The sequence below is a fragment of the Amphibalanus amphitrite genome, unplaced genomic scaffold (assembly GCF_019059575.1).
Source record: "Amphibalanus amphitrite isolate SeventyFive unplaced genomic scaffold, NRLGWU_Aamphi_draft 000146F_arrow, whole genome shotgun sequence".
Lineage (NCBI taxonomy): Eukaryota > Metazoa > Arthropoda > Thecostraca > Balanomorpha > Balanidae > Amphibalanus > Amphibalanus amphitrite.
In genome coordinates, this window is record NW_024881641.1 from 833,053 (window position 1) to 847,276 (window position 14,224).

The 14,224-nt window shown below is 53.1% G+C and overlaps 1 protein-coding gene across 1 annotated transcript in view; it reads left to right on the plus strand.

The window, feature by feature from the left end:
• The first annotated feature begins 2,915 nt into the window (after nucleotides 1-2,915).
• LOC122382760 (sonic hedgehog protein A-like) overlaps nucleotides 2,916-14,224 on the plus strand; it is a 53,589-nt gene continuing 42,280 nt past the window's right edge. The window contains exon 1 of the mRNA XM_043368529.1: nucleotides 2,916-3,568. Coding sequence (XP_043224464.1) covers nucleotides 3,254-3,568 — 315 coding nt within the window. The 5' untranslated portion in view covers nucleotides 2,916-3,253. The remainder of the gene's footprint in view (nucleotides 3,569-14,224) is intronic.

Below are 14,224 nucleotides of genomic sequence, written 5' to 3' on the forward strand. Positions count from 1 at the left end.
CAACTACCAAATGTCTTTGGGCTCCATTTTTTTTCTCAAGAGATTCAATCGTGAGGCACAAACTCGTTGCAACACGCGTAAAGCGCCTCTATGAGTTATGGGAGTTATGGTCAAAATGCATCTGCAACATAATTTAAAGTCCCTCTACAAGTAATTAGATGGAAAACGATGGGACACAAATTATAGATCAGAACGTGACAAAACATAAAAAGCTCAAAGCCTGCAACCTCGGACCGAAAATCTTTCCCCTACAAACAAAAGGCAGTAACAAACGCTGCAAGAACTTGCATATATAATATAATATTAATAGTTTTCCTGTAATATCAAAAGGGCGTCTTACCCCACTCTCCCCTGCATATGTACATAAGGCAACTTACAAAGATCGAAATCAAATCAGGAAGTAAAAATTATTTTACCCGAAGTTGTGGAACTTCGTCCGAAGTCAAGCGCAAAAATGTATTTGAATAAACACAAATCATGCAAAATGTACCTACACGATGGAGCGCGGGATAAAAGCTGTACATAGGGACTGCATTGCGCCATGAACTAGGTAGGGTAGACCGGGGCAAGTCGCCCCGCCGAGGTAAAACGCCTCACCGATGTATCTCGGAACTGGCAAGGTTCTGGGGAAACATCCTGTCTTCTATAAAACGTGCACTATATGATCATTATATGAGCAGAGTGGAAAGAAATTGTGATAACTCTTTGGGGAGATATAGCCAAAAATGTGTTTTTGGTGTGATTTTTATGTTTTGTTGTCTGATTATGCATCATGGCGTTCTTTTATGGTCCACATCAGGTTAACGACTTTTATGCATTCTGAACAACTATTGTCTAACGCTTATTATGCCGGGTTAGTTCGTGTTAAATTATGTCTTACTAGAGCGCAAGGCGTTGTGCTCTGGCCGAATTACGTGATGGGGTAAAACGCCCCATAGGTAGGTCGCGGGGCAAAAAGCCCCATGGGGCGTTTTACCTCATGTGTTGTTCGGACTACCCACTTTCTAATGTTCGGTAGCTGGCGAACAGTAAGTTTCTATGCCTTTATATGTATTTTTCTCAGCAGCTGGAAGACAAAGGAGGTATTTTGTTAACATTTGCATTGCAATAATTTATTATTTGGCCTTATGTGGCAGGTGAAAAACCTGCTCATACAATAGTGTCATAGCTGAACACCTGATAGGATGGAATGTGCTAACTTCAGTGCCGTGCCTCTCGAGGTCTAACGGACCTCTCATAAAAGATTTAGCCAACTACCATGTGTAATCTTTAATCTAGAGTATGGGGCTACTTGCCCCAGGCCGTGGGGCGTTTTGCCCTGGGGTTGGGGCAAAATGCCCCATTTGCAGTTGCTTCACAAATCACTTCCTGGCTTGGAGTCCAATCACAAGTGAATGAATTTGAGGGATGGAATTTAAAGTAAAATGTCCAAAGAACGCATTGAGCACAAATTTGGCCTTCCAGGTGATGTGGGACAAAAGTTATGTAGCAAAATAAATTATCTGGGGCGTCTTGCCCCAGGCTACCCTACCCGTTCTAGCTTTTTCATACTGCTTCACCGTTTTCAGCCTGGGAATCGATATATGATTTCTTCGCGAAGTTACCTACATTCACCCTATATCCTACTTATATACCATGCGATGCACATTGACGTAATTAACATGTTTGTGCTTAGAATTATGATATTTTTATGTTGATTGTTGCACAATTTTGTGGTTTTATTTAGTATAACACAACCTATAAGTTTGAAACGATGGAAGGCCTACAGCGATTTTTGGTAACACTCCCTTCTCCCGATGATAACTAAAAATTGCATTGTGGGAAGATTTTCTGTGGGATCGCCAACCCTGAAATGTTGGTGTTAAAGCGAGATATGTCATGGAGGTAATCGCCCGGTGTCGTATACCTATATCAGCTACCCACGGCCTCCGGCGCTATGAAGATGGGCCTGGCGGCGGGGAGGTGTTTCTTTGCTCTCCTGAAATAATTTCTAACGATTGTTACTACGTTGCTCTGAGCCGGAGACCTCTATATGGAGAAGTTTGTGTGTATGAAGTATGAACGTATTCAAAGCCATTACGTCTTACCGGGGCATTAATCGCACGTTGTGTTGATAATAACCACAGTTCATAAGAAGCGGAACCGTGTCAGGCTTTGATGAACACTAAACAGTGACATCAAAATATGTACTCCCGATGCCTGGGATTTGCCGCTTGGACGGTATGGGTCGGGTTGGGTACCATATCTGTTTTCTATTGTGAAACCATCAATTATCGCGATGGCAGCAGGGCTTGCCGTGTGCGAATAAATGGCGATTGGCGTGTTGCACATTTGCGCAGCGTTTGTGCGTTAGCCGCACCTTGTCATTATTTAATTATCCTCTGCTCATCTTGAAAAGTCTGCTGACCGGTGCTGTGGGCGCTCCGCACTGTCCATTCTCGGCTCTGGTCTAACCGAGCACGCATGGTTTCATGGCCGCACCTCATGACCATTCTTTATCATGACGCATGGTACGAGACCAATGATGTAATTTGTCCCTCGTAAAGTGCTCGGTCGCCTGCGCGGCAGTCGGCAGTGAGACTATCACGGCCGGCCATCCTGATCGCGGCATCCGTCTCTGTGCAGCGCCAGCATCCGGCGATGGGACGCCGGGGCCATGGGGCCGGCGTGGCGGTGCGCGGCGCGGGCGCGCCCGCAGCCAGCTCGAGTGCGCTCAGCAGACCGCAAGCACCGCCGGCCGGCCGCGCTGGGCTCTCTAATTAATTGTCTGGAGCCGGCTGGCCGCGGAGCCCGGCCAGCGCTGACACCTCGGTCCGGGGTGGCGGCGGACCCCGTGCTGGCTGCGGCGCGCCGCCAGCCAATAGGAGAGCGCCGCTCCGACCGCCGCCGCCGGCCTCCGCCGGCCAGCCGCCGCCGCAGTACCGACTGACCGACCGACCCGACACGGCCAGAGCCACGGGGTCACCGGACTGACGGCCACACCAGTGCTGTATGGGACCGCGACTGTCATAGGTGACTGCGACACATAGGTGGCTGCAGTGGGACACTGGCCGGCGGTTCGAGAGCGCGCTCAGTTTCTGGAGCGGCGGAGACCGACGTGTGACCTGTCGGAGTTGCTGACCGCCTGGGGGGCTGTGCGTGCTGCCGTGAGGTGACTGGGGTGGTGCTGAGCGTCCATCCGAGCTGAGCGGGCGGTGGTCGCGCCGTGGGTGGTGTGTGTGCGTGTCGCCGGGGATGCCGGCCGCCGGCTGAGATGTCTGTCGGCGCCGCGCCGGCCGCTATGCGCTGCTGCCGCCACGTGCTGTTGCTCTGGCTGCTGGCGGCCGACGCGCTGGCGTGCGCGCCCGGCCGCGGACACTACCGGCGCCGGTCGCCGCGCAAACTCACGCCGCTCGTCTACAAACAGCACGTGCCAAATGTGAGCGAGAATACACTGGGCGCCTCGGGACTGGCCGAGGGCGCTATATCACGGCAGGACCCCCGGTTCCGTGAGCTGGTGCCCAACTACAGCGAGGACGTCATCTTCAAAGACGAGGAGGGTACCGGCGCCGACCGGCTGATGACACAGGTGAGTTCGAGCCGCTGCAGAAGCTCCGGGTGCAGAGCTGTCGAGCTCACCCAGCAACGTCATAACACTATTTACCGTGGCTGACAATGGGCTCGGGTAGGGGCTCCGGGAAGCTTTCACGCCCCCTGGACATGGAGGACATCTCTTTGATCGTTTGATTCATCTGCCAAAATTCATAGAAAGCAGGTCTGGAAAGGCTGAAACCTTACTCGCAAGTGAAGCTAATCGCTTGCCAGCTTTCAGAGAATACGTCTGAAAACTTTGTGCGACTGTCTAGTAAGTTGGTGACCTGTCTTACCGGTCACACGAACACCGAGCACATCACGCGAACGCCGCTCAAAGTCTGCCATCGAAAACTTTGACGTGCGCTCCGCAGCGGTTCTGGGTGTACGCTTTCTTCAAACAACGCGCCCGGCAAATCAGCCAGGTTCAAGGGTTTAACCTCGAAACGAAGTTCATCGTCACTTCTTGGCTTCTGCGGTTCCACTAATGAGTGATCTTCATGTCAAAGTCGCGCCGATTTTTGGAACCGTTCGGTCCGAGAATTGGCTGGCCGGCCCTGATTGAGTCTGGAGCCGAACTCGTCGGCTGAGCGAGCTGATCGCCGGAATCGGCTCTGCCCGGCCGCGCCCGCTCGCCGGCTGCCCGGAGCTCCGCTGCGCACGGCTCGTGCCGGGATCGGTCGACGTTTGCCTCCTGTATGTGTTGTACACATCGATACCGACTGCCGCCTGCACGCAGAGAGCGTCGGCCGTATACCTGTGGCCGTCCTGCGCCGGCGCCGCTCGGTGCGCCGCCCGGGCCGGTCCGGGCCGATTTGGCCGACCGGGACCACGGCGTCTCACATCAGCCGCGGGACCACGGCCGTCTCACAGCAGCAGCGCGGACCACAGCCGTCTCACATCAGCAGCGGGACCACAGCCGTCTCCCATCAGCCGCGGGACCACAGCCGTCTCACATCAGCAGCGGGACCACAGCCGTCTCCCATCAGCCGCGGGACCACAGCCGTCTCACATCAGCAGCGGGACCACAGCCGTCTCACATCAGCCGCGGGACCACAGCCGTCTCACATCAGCAGCGGGACCACAGCCGTCTCACATCAGCAGCGGGACCACGGCCGTCTCACAGCAGCAGCGCCGCTCCGATAGGAGCGGACGGGACTATAGTTCCGTCACAGGCTGCTTGTGTGGAACAAGATATTTTGATCCAGCTCAAACAAAACATTTACAAGCATAGTTCGAGGTATTTGCAATGTAAAATTCCTGAGGTATTTATAATTTGGTGCAAAGTAATTTTAAGCCAATTTTTGGGTGATACACCTTATGCGTTCGCGTATTTCTGTAAGTATTTCTGGACCGAGACAGGCGCTCCGCGCTACGATAAAATTGTAAATGGCCAACAGGTGACACGATATGATGGGGTGGATAGGGAAGGATATGCTCTGTAGGTATGGTAGCAACATGGATTAAATTATAGTTCTGTCACGTCGACATTCCTTATCTTCTGATTCAGTGAACAGGAGAGGAGTCCGAGGCGAAGCAAACACGGCTCGACCGTGTGTCAGCCTGCGAGCCGTCCCCACCGGGGCCTGGCCGCGGCATTTGTCAACACAGTCCGTTTAGCCCCAGCCCGCGTGTTTGCCGTCGACATGTTTCGATCGAGTGCTCTTTGTTCAGTGGTCTGACGGGTTAACTCGCCATTGTTTCACTTACTCATACCAGTCAGACATTTGTCAACTCGCTGCAGCGTCTCCGAAGACCCGCGTTCTTGCTTCTCGTATTGTACGAGTGAACGTTTGCATCAGATGCTACCAATGGTCCATATCATATAAGTTGATAATCACTTCATGAATTATGTCATTTAGTAATATGCAATGCATGCCTATCGTGCCGTTACATATATTCGAAAAAGTTTTTCTTTAAAGTATCATAACTTGATCATGATTCTAATAATGTTACTAATGTATTAACCTACCTAACCTATGAGGTATTTCATCTTTTCAAACTAAATCCATGTAGGCGTATGATTGTGAAGAAACAATGCACATGTTGTTTTCCCTTTCCCCTAACTTGGTTTGCGAAAGAAGTAACAAGCTCAACATTGAAACTGTAATATATTGGCTGACCTAATTTTTCAGGGAGAGGAAACAAATAACTCCAGAGTTTCTCTGATATATTAACATACACGTCAGAGCGGGCCGAAATCTGTGTCCGAAAGCGAGGCGACACAGTTAAAAATCGGTGAAGGGTACCTAAATGCGAGTCATGTGTACATAGTTACCCATTATCTGTTTTTCCATTCGGGTATTGACAATAACTTTGTGATGCATATCACCTGAGCTATGGCTGTTTTTAAAATAGCATTCATTATGAAAGACCCTGTAGGTTCTATTATGTTTACTTGATTAAACATTTCAGCGCACGTAAAAATGACTTATTGCTTCTGCAAATATTAGCTGGTAACCATAGGCGGCGGAACGGGGGGGGGGCACCGGGGCACCGTGCCCCCTTGAATTCTGCAAGGGGGGTACCAATAGCAAGGTGCCCCCCTTAAATTTGATGCATTAGTACCAGGGGCGGATTCGGGAAAACTCCAAGGGAGGGTCATGAATCGAAGTGGTGCCCCTACCTATACCCAAAATTAAAACCTCAACGGATTTCGGCCACTTAATTTTGGTGGTGCCCTATTTTCAGTTTTTTATTTTCTTTATTTTTGGTTAGTCATGTGATGACTGGTGCCCCTGGAAAGACTGTGGTACCTACCTACCCTGCCCCCTGACAAGCCTACGGTTGGCCCTGACATGACTTAGGTGCCCATGGGCCCTGACAGGCCCGTGGTGCCCCTGACAGGCCTGTGGTGTCCTTGCTAGGCCAGAGACCTGTGGTGTCCCTGGGCCTTGGCAGGTCTGTGGTACCCCTGGCGAGCCTGTGGACCCCTGTTAGAACGCAGGTGCCCTTGACAGGTTTGTGGTGCCCCTGACAATCTAAAGTGCCAACGACAGGCTTGTGGTGCCCTTGACAGGCCCACGGTGCCCTTGCGAGGCCGGTGGTTCCCCTGCGAAGCCGATAGTGCCCCTGGCAGGCCTCTTGTGCCCCTGGCAGGTCTGTGGTGCCCCTGGAAGACCTGTAGTGCTTTTGCTAGGCCGATGGTGCTCCTGACAGGCCTGTGGTGCCACTGACAGGTCCGTGGTGCCCCTGTTAGGCCGATGGTACCCCTGGCGGGCTTGTGATGCCCCTGTCAGCTGCCAGGCCTGTGGTGCTCCTGGCAGGCATGTGGTGACCCCAGGCCCTAATTCATGACCCATGTGACCTCCCCCTGGGATTCGCCACTGATTAGTACTGCGATGGCTTCTTGGGAATTTGATACATGTAGGATAAATGGAATCTATCAAACGAAATGAGACAAACACATAGGTACTTGAGGATCAGCTTAAAGTTAACCACACTATGGGGGTGAACTGCCTTTTTCGTTTAGTAAAAAAAAAAATCATCGTGTCAGGGCTGTGACGAAAAATAAGTGGCCTAAATCCGACGAGAAAACAGGATTTGGGGGTACCCTAGGTTTGGCTCCTTGAGCTGGTGCCCCCCCCCCCCTTGTCTCAAATCGTTCCGCCGCCTATGCTGGTAACTCCCTAATATCTCTTCTGTTATAGCACCCAGTAGGTATAGATAAACCGACACCATGCTATCATCCTCTCGACCCCACGCTATCCCATGTTCCCCTCGACATCTGTTCTCTACCACTCCGACATCTGCTCTCCCTGTTGGCTGCTCTCTCCAGTATCTGTCCCGTTCCGGCGTTCAGGTGTCGAGTGATGTCGTTCGCGCCGTGCCGGAGGAAACCGCGCCATCACTATCGTCGACCTCGCTCGACCGGTGGTACATACAGAGAGGACCCTCCAGGGCTGCTCAGTGGTGGGAGGCCCCTTTAGGGTCGGTCTGTGGTACAGAGAGGACCCTCCAGGGCTACTCAGTGGTGGGAGGCCCCTTTAGGGTCGGTCTGTGGTACAGAGAGGACCCTCCAGGGCTGCTCAGTGGTGGGAGGCTCCTTTAGGGTCGGTCTGTGGTACAGAGAGGACCCTCCAGGGCTGCTCAGTGGTGCAGGGAGATCCCTCCAGGCCCGGCCGGTGGACGAGAGGATCCTCTAGGGCTGCTCAGTGGTGAGAGGCCCCTTTAGGGTCGGCTGGTGGCACACTGAGGACCCTCCAAGTCCAGCGGTGAGGATCCTATGTTGGTTCAGTGGCCCGGCTCGCTAATGGGGAGGACCGTGCAGGGTCGGCTGGTGGTGAAGGGCCCTCCAGGCTCGCTCGGTGGTGGAGAGGACCCTGCAGGGTCGGTGGTGGCGGAGGACCCTGCAGGGTGGGTCGGTGGGTGGTGGAGGACCCTGCAGGGTGGGTCGGTGGGTGGTGAGAGGACCCTGCAGGGTGGGTCGGTGGCCAGACCAACCCTTTAGGGTCGGTCGGTGGTGAGAGGATCCTGCAGGGTCGGTGGTGTTGGAGAGGACCCTGGAGGGTCGGTCGGTGATGAGAGGACCCTCCAGGTTCGCTCGTGAAGGAAAGGCCCTGCAGGGTGGGTCGGTGGGTGGTGAGAGGACTCTGCAGGGTCAGCGGCGCGGCGCGGCGTACCTCCCTGGTGCAGGTGCTCACGATACCAATGATGGACAGACAGACAACGGCACCAATTGACATTTACGATCATCCGTGACCGTTTTATGGCGCTCGCTGCAAACAACAAGCCCGGTTTCACTGCTATTAGTAGGCAGTTCCATTAAGCGAATCATGTATCATTAAGCAGGTATTTGGCAGCCGGGAAAAATATACTTTTGCCTATGTGTGTGTTCCCTGCCGTGATCCGTTCGGAAGGATCGATTGCTGTGCACACGTGTGCTTGCAGACGCTAATGGGTGCAATAACCAGTCCAATTAATAAGTTTACAAGATAATTACGATATGAGCGAGATAGGGCTGGTAACCGGTCAGCGGACAGCCTGTTATGTGTTTCGATCAACTATAGGGCTTAGGTATTCGATTGGACTTTGTTGCTTTGATGCGCATTCCGGCATAAAAACATATACCTATAAATTGTCGTCCTATCTCTTGAAATAAGGTGTCCATGAGGTAATAAGAACAATTACTTATGTACCTATTTATTAAGTTATGCGTATTTCGATTTCTGGTAGGCTGTATGTACATAGTAGCCTTATGCATTCAGATAGTTTCGGTCCCGGGCGTCCCATTATTTCGTTAGGGCAGCTACCGGTCGTGCTATGCTTATGAGCTCGGACAAAGACGGAGCCTTTGCTGTCATCTCTGAGTAGACCGCTCTGCTGCATTGGCAGTCCTTGCGTGACAAGAGAATTAGGTGACAATTGTCAGTGCTCCAACGAGCAACATTTAACGCTTCTCAACGCATTTTCTGACAATCATTCATAGTTACCCGCCCCCTCAAACCATACGGAAAAGTTTCATGTGCTGCCCTGGTTGGCAACCTTATGGAAGCATTCATTCAAAAGTGATCTGTGTTGCTGGAGTTGGGCTAGTTGTGATGTGACAGCGGTCAGTGGGAATACACAATTATGGAGTGACGGAAGGTGACGCTGCATGTGTCACAGCCACGACACACGACTACGAGTGCGGCGCTCGCACGGACACGCACTGGGCTGGGGCTCGTGCTGCACACGCGCGAGTGATGGCGGCAATTTGGCGGCGCTGTAAGCAGCTCTTTCAGCGGGGCGCTGCGCTGACAGGCCGAGAGTCGGCCGCCGGAGCGGAGCTGCTCTGCATCCTGCACCGCGCCAGCCGGGCCGGCCGAGCCAGCGCGGCGGTCACCGCGCGGCAGTAATTCACCGCCGCATTTCAGGCATCGCCACCCCGCTGATAAAACACTCACTTATTAGGTACTTAACTTAGTGAAGGGAATCAATTTCAATGCAATGTTTTGTACGACTGTGAATTAGATACCTGTTGGGCCTGATGCTTACTCGTATTTTAAGTGGCATGACAAGGAAAATGACACATAGGTGTGTCTTTTAGGGCCTGTGTGATTTGTAGATATTGGAAATAGGGAAAATACATTTCAGGTCAATTTGTTCAATAAATGCTGGGATGCTCCACGTTACTTGTGAAGCGTTTGCGATAGGCATTAACTAGCCTGTGCTATCGGATATGATGCTGGCTGCTGAGTTCCAACAGAAAAACGTGTGAGCACCTAATAAGTTCTTGGTTTTCGCGAGACGATACCATTACCATCACTGTTTTGTGTAAACCAAACCAGTCCTTTTACCCGCAGCGAAGTGGGATGTGTCTGAGCGCATTTCTTTGACCGAACTGGCACATCGCACTGGAATGTGGCTGCCGTCGTTTTAGTGTGGATACTTTCTCTGAGCTGATACCGGCACAATAACAAGTCGTGTCCCGTCTTCCGCTTTCTCACGGCGCCATTTGTCGCTTTAACCGGAGCCTTTTGTCATCGGACACGGCCTTTTTGCGGTCGGCCGGCGTCAGGCATTCTTGGCGTGTTTTTCGGCCCCCCGTGCGGCGGCGCGTCCCACTGTTTTGACAGCTCGCCCATGGTGATCCGGCGGCGGGGAGATGTGTCGGCGGCTGAGCACCGCCACCCCCGCCCCCGCCCCCGCCCCGCCGGCTGACAGCCGCCGCCGCCGCCGCCGCCGCCGCCGAGAAGGGTTCACGCACGGTACCGATGAATCTCAGACAAAGCAGAAGGTAACGACAACTCTGAGAAGACATCACGAGATCGGCCTTATGCCAAGGCCGATCTGGCCAAGGTGGAGCAGCCTGAGAATATGAGGAAATGAATAGGCTTTATCGAGCTAAGCAGCTGAGCAATCAGCATCCATTGCGGCCTGTGTGTGGAAGGCGTCCGCTGGGGTCAGATCAGCAGCTCCTGCTCTGAGCTCCCCCCCCCCCCCCCCGGCCTGCTGCGGCGGCTGGACGGTGTAGGAGGCTGAGCACGGCCTGGTGCGTCTGTGCACCGCTCTGCCTCATTCAGTCTCTTCACCCCGGAGGGAGGCGTGCGCCGCTCCGCTCCGGAGGAAGGGAGGTGTGCGCACGTGACGCGCCGGCTCGTCACTCACGGCTGACTGGCCGCGTCGCCGGCGGTCTGCCCCCTCGACACGGGCGGCGATCCGCGCGGCTGACGACATTCCTCGCACGCCCCGCCAACTAAGGGGTTAACAGGCAGAACAAGTGCGGCTGGCAAACAGGCGCCGGGCGGCGGTACACAGACGGCCGCGCGCGCCACTGATCGTATCAGCCGCGGCGGCATTGTCGGTCGAGTGCGCGACACCGCCGCCCACCGCCCACCGGCTGTCGGTCGCGGCGGGCGCGGAGGTCGGGTCGGCCGGCGCGCCGCCGGACAGATGCGGTCCGGGCCCTCCGGCCGTGAGTTGTGTGAGCGGACCGGGCCGGCCGCTGACGCCCGGAACGTATGGTCGCTGATGGCATCGGTGTCGTCATGTTATCGGCGCCGGTCGGGGATAATCTGTACGGGCGACAAATGATCGCCGGAATGGCTGGTGAAACTAAACGGACGCCGCACAGGAAAACGCAGCCGGCGCGGGGTGGGGAGGGACATATAAACAAGTTATTGGTTTAGGTCGCTAGGAATCTGAGGATGCTATCTTCTGGCATATATACCAAAGTAAAAGTTAAAAATTGTCTCATAAGATGAGCATTACATGTGATGGTTTGATGGCAAAAGCAGAGATCAGGATTGTGCGCTTGATGTTTTAGCAATGCCGTGCATTGTAATCGGTTTTATATTTAACGGCTCCACTGGTTTTGACACGATGCATTTTGATTATGAAGATTAATTAACAAAATTCTGAAGTGAGTTTTTATTATCATGCAACGGTACGGTGCATCATGATGCGGTCATTATATCATACATGGTCGCATCATTCGGTCGCTCTCCCACAAGGGTAGTTTCATTGAAGGTGCTCGCAGGCTCGCACATTCAATGCGAAAATTGCACTCATTTCATTCGTGCATTTTTAAAACAGCAGCTAACTCCGTTCGGACGCTATTTTCGATAGAATAATATCCTCACTTAGAGTCACTTCGTTCGGACGTTATCTTAAAAAAACCATTGAGAAAGCAACCGAGTAATGTCTGGTATAGTGCTCAGACCGGGAAATTAAACAGGTAGGTAGGTATATATTATTATTATTTTTATGATATTATTGTTTTATTGGTGTTTTTATTATTATTATCGTTATTATTATTATTATGTTTATTTTTAGGTATTATTATCATTAGAAGTTGTATTATTATTATTATTAGGTATTATTTTCATTATCATTATTATTATTAGGTATTCTTTATTCTGATGATCAAAGCAAATTCGTCGTCTAAAAATGTAGATGCAAAACTTAGGTGCCTGTACTCATTTTCTGAATGGAACCTTGCAGGTGTAAGAGCGTATGTCGAATACCACTTTTATACCTACTTTATTCAGAAGTGTTTTTTATCGATATACAAGCTGAAGTCATTCCTTGATCTGTGGTAGTGACTATATTTTGCGGCTTATAGTTTTGGACTAAAAAGCTATTTTATAGAGGTTCTTCATCTTTTTGTGACCATCAGAGACTACCTCCAGAGGCACTGCCATGTGCACTGTGCACCGTGCTGCAGCTGCAGGTGACCGGCTCGGCTGAGTGTGGGTGCAAGGTGCAGAGCATATATGCCGACTGCTCGGCGCTGCTCGGTGTGGACTGGCCGGCACGGCGCGATGGTGAGCCTGGATACCTGTGACACAGGAACTCCGGCGCCGACAGGCGAGCCAACAAAGCGCCGCGCCGCAGTCGCCGCCGCAGCGCCAATATTTGCCCCGGCGCCCGTCATTGGCCGCGGCGCCGTGTTTGTCGGCGCCCGTCCGCAGCTTTGTTCTAGGTGCGTCGGTCGGTGCGGCCGCTCTCACCTCGCCGGACTCAAGGCGACTGGGACCGTGGCAGCTCGCCTGTGCTGGCGCGTCCTCGGAGGACGCGGTGTGACCGCCGCACAACAGCCTCGCTGTCAGGAACGCAGCCAAGGACGAGCGGCGCGGCTCACAGGCCCGTCCTCAGTCCTCGCGGCGGTGCACGCCCGACCCACAGCGTGCGCGCTGAATACTGCAGTGTAGTTGTTGTTCGCATTATGACGGCTGAGACGGGCGTGCTTGAATCTAAAGTGAAGTGTGCGAGTCGCAAACCCTCTCTGTTGTGATGTCACATCGATCGGACCTTTCCATAGTTGTTAGGCCCGTGATAAAGCATCCATTGAGCGGGCTGCACAGAACGTCGTTACTGGATGGTTCACCAGCCCTCCACGAGACGAATTCCTTCATTGTGACGAACAATCGAAACAAAAACATGCAGTCGTCAGGAAATCCATTCTCCACAGCCGAGTCTGCCTGTTTTCGTCCAGCTGTAAAAGCACATCGGGTTTGCCCACTGTGTTAGACCGCTACTGTCGCGTTCAGGCTGCGCAAACATCCGCAGCATTCAGCCCTATGAGCGCCGCCTCCATTCAGGCCGATTAGCCGTCGGTCCGTATCTCGTGATTCGATTCGGGCGCTGCCGTTTAGCCCGAACCAATTCATCGGATAGAGGTGAAGCGGTTGATAGATAGACATGAAAGAGAGCGCGGCATAGGAGCGATTCGAGCCGCATTTGATTGCAGAGAACTGTGCTAACGGCAATATATGTAGGTACCCAGTGAAGCGCGCAGTCTCGTCAGAATGGCCCTGATCGTGGACTGTTTAAAACCGAATTATTTTATGCATAAGATAATAAAGCAACGCATAACAAGGGTTTGCCAGCTAATGATGCAGAACCATGGGAAGTATGGATAGCTCAATTTGCCTACTCATGTGCAGCTTTAGGGAAGCTTGTATGTTGTAGTTGAATTGCGAGCACAAATGAATGAGGTTTCACCTTTTACCCATTTTACAGGCACACAGGTTTCAGTGCCGCCATTTTTTTTCAAAATGCATCACATTGACGTAAGAGCAGGCATAGTAAAGCTGCGTAAAGCATGTCTTAATACCTACCACCAAACTCTTTGTTGCTCACGAGCGCGTTCCATCAATATATGTATTACATACAAACTTGACTTTGTCCTAATTGCCAGATGACTCATCCGATGCATCTCGAGTGTATCTCTAGTTATGATGATTACTAAGAGCCGTGAGATGAATTCGGCGCTTCTAACACCAGACCGAGCCGGTGCTCAGTCTCACACAAAGGATCACCTCAGTGCGGCTGCAGCCGCCGGAGCCGGCGGCGCGGCGCGGGCGCGCTGTGTGACATTTCTGTTTTCGCCGCGCGCCGGCGGCGTCTGTCCGACCGGTGTCCGCGCGGCCGTCGGACGCGCGCGCGCGCGAATTGCTCGCCCCTAATCGGATCGCGTTGTTGGCGCGGCGCCGCGCGCGACAGGTCGGCTCACGCGAGGCGATCGGGCGTGCTCGGCGGGCTGTGCCGCCACGGTCGGACAGAGCTGCCCGATGACGGCTGTCACCGGTGCAGTCACCGGCCCGATGACGGCTGTCACCGGTGCAGTCACCGGCCCGATGACGGCTGTCACCGGTGCAGTCACCGGCCCGATGACGGCTGTCACCGGTGCAGTCACCGGCAGATGACGGCTGTCACTGGTGCAGTCACC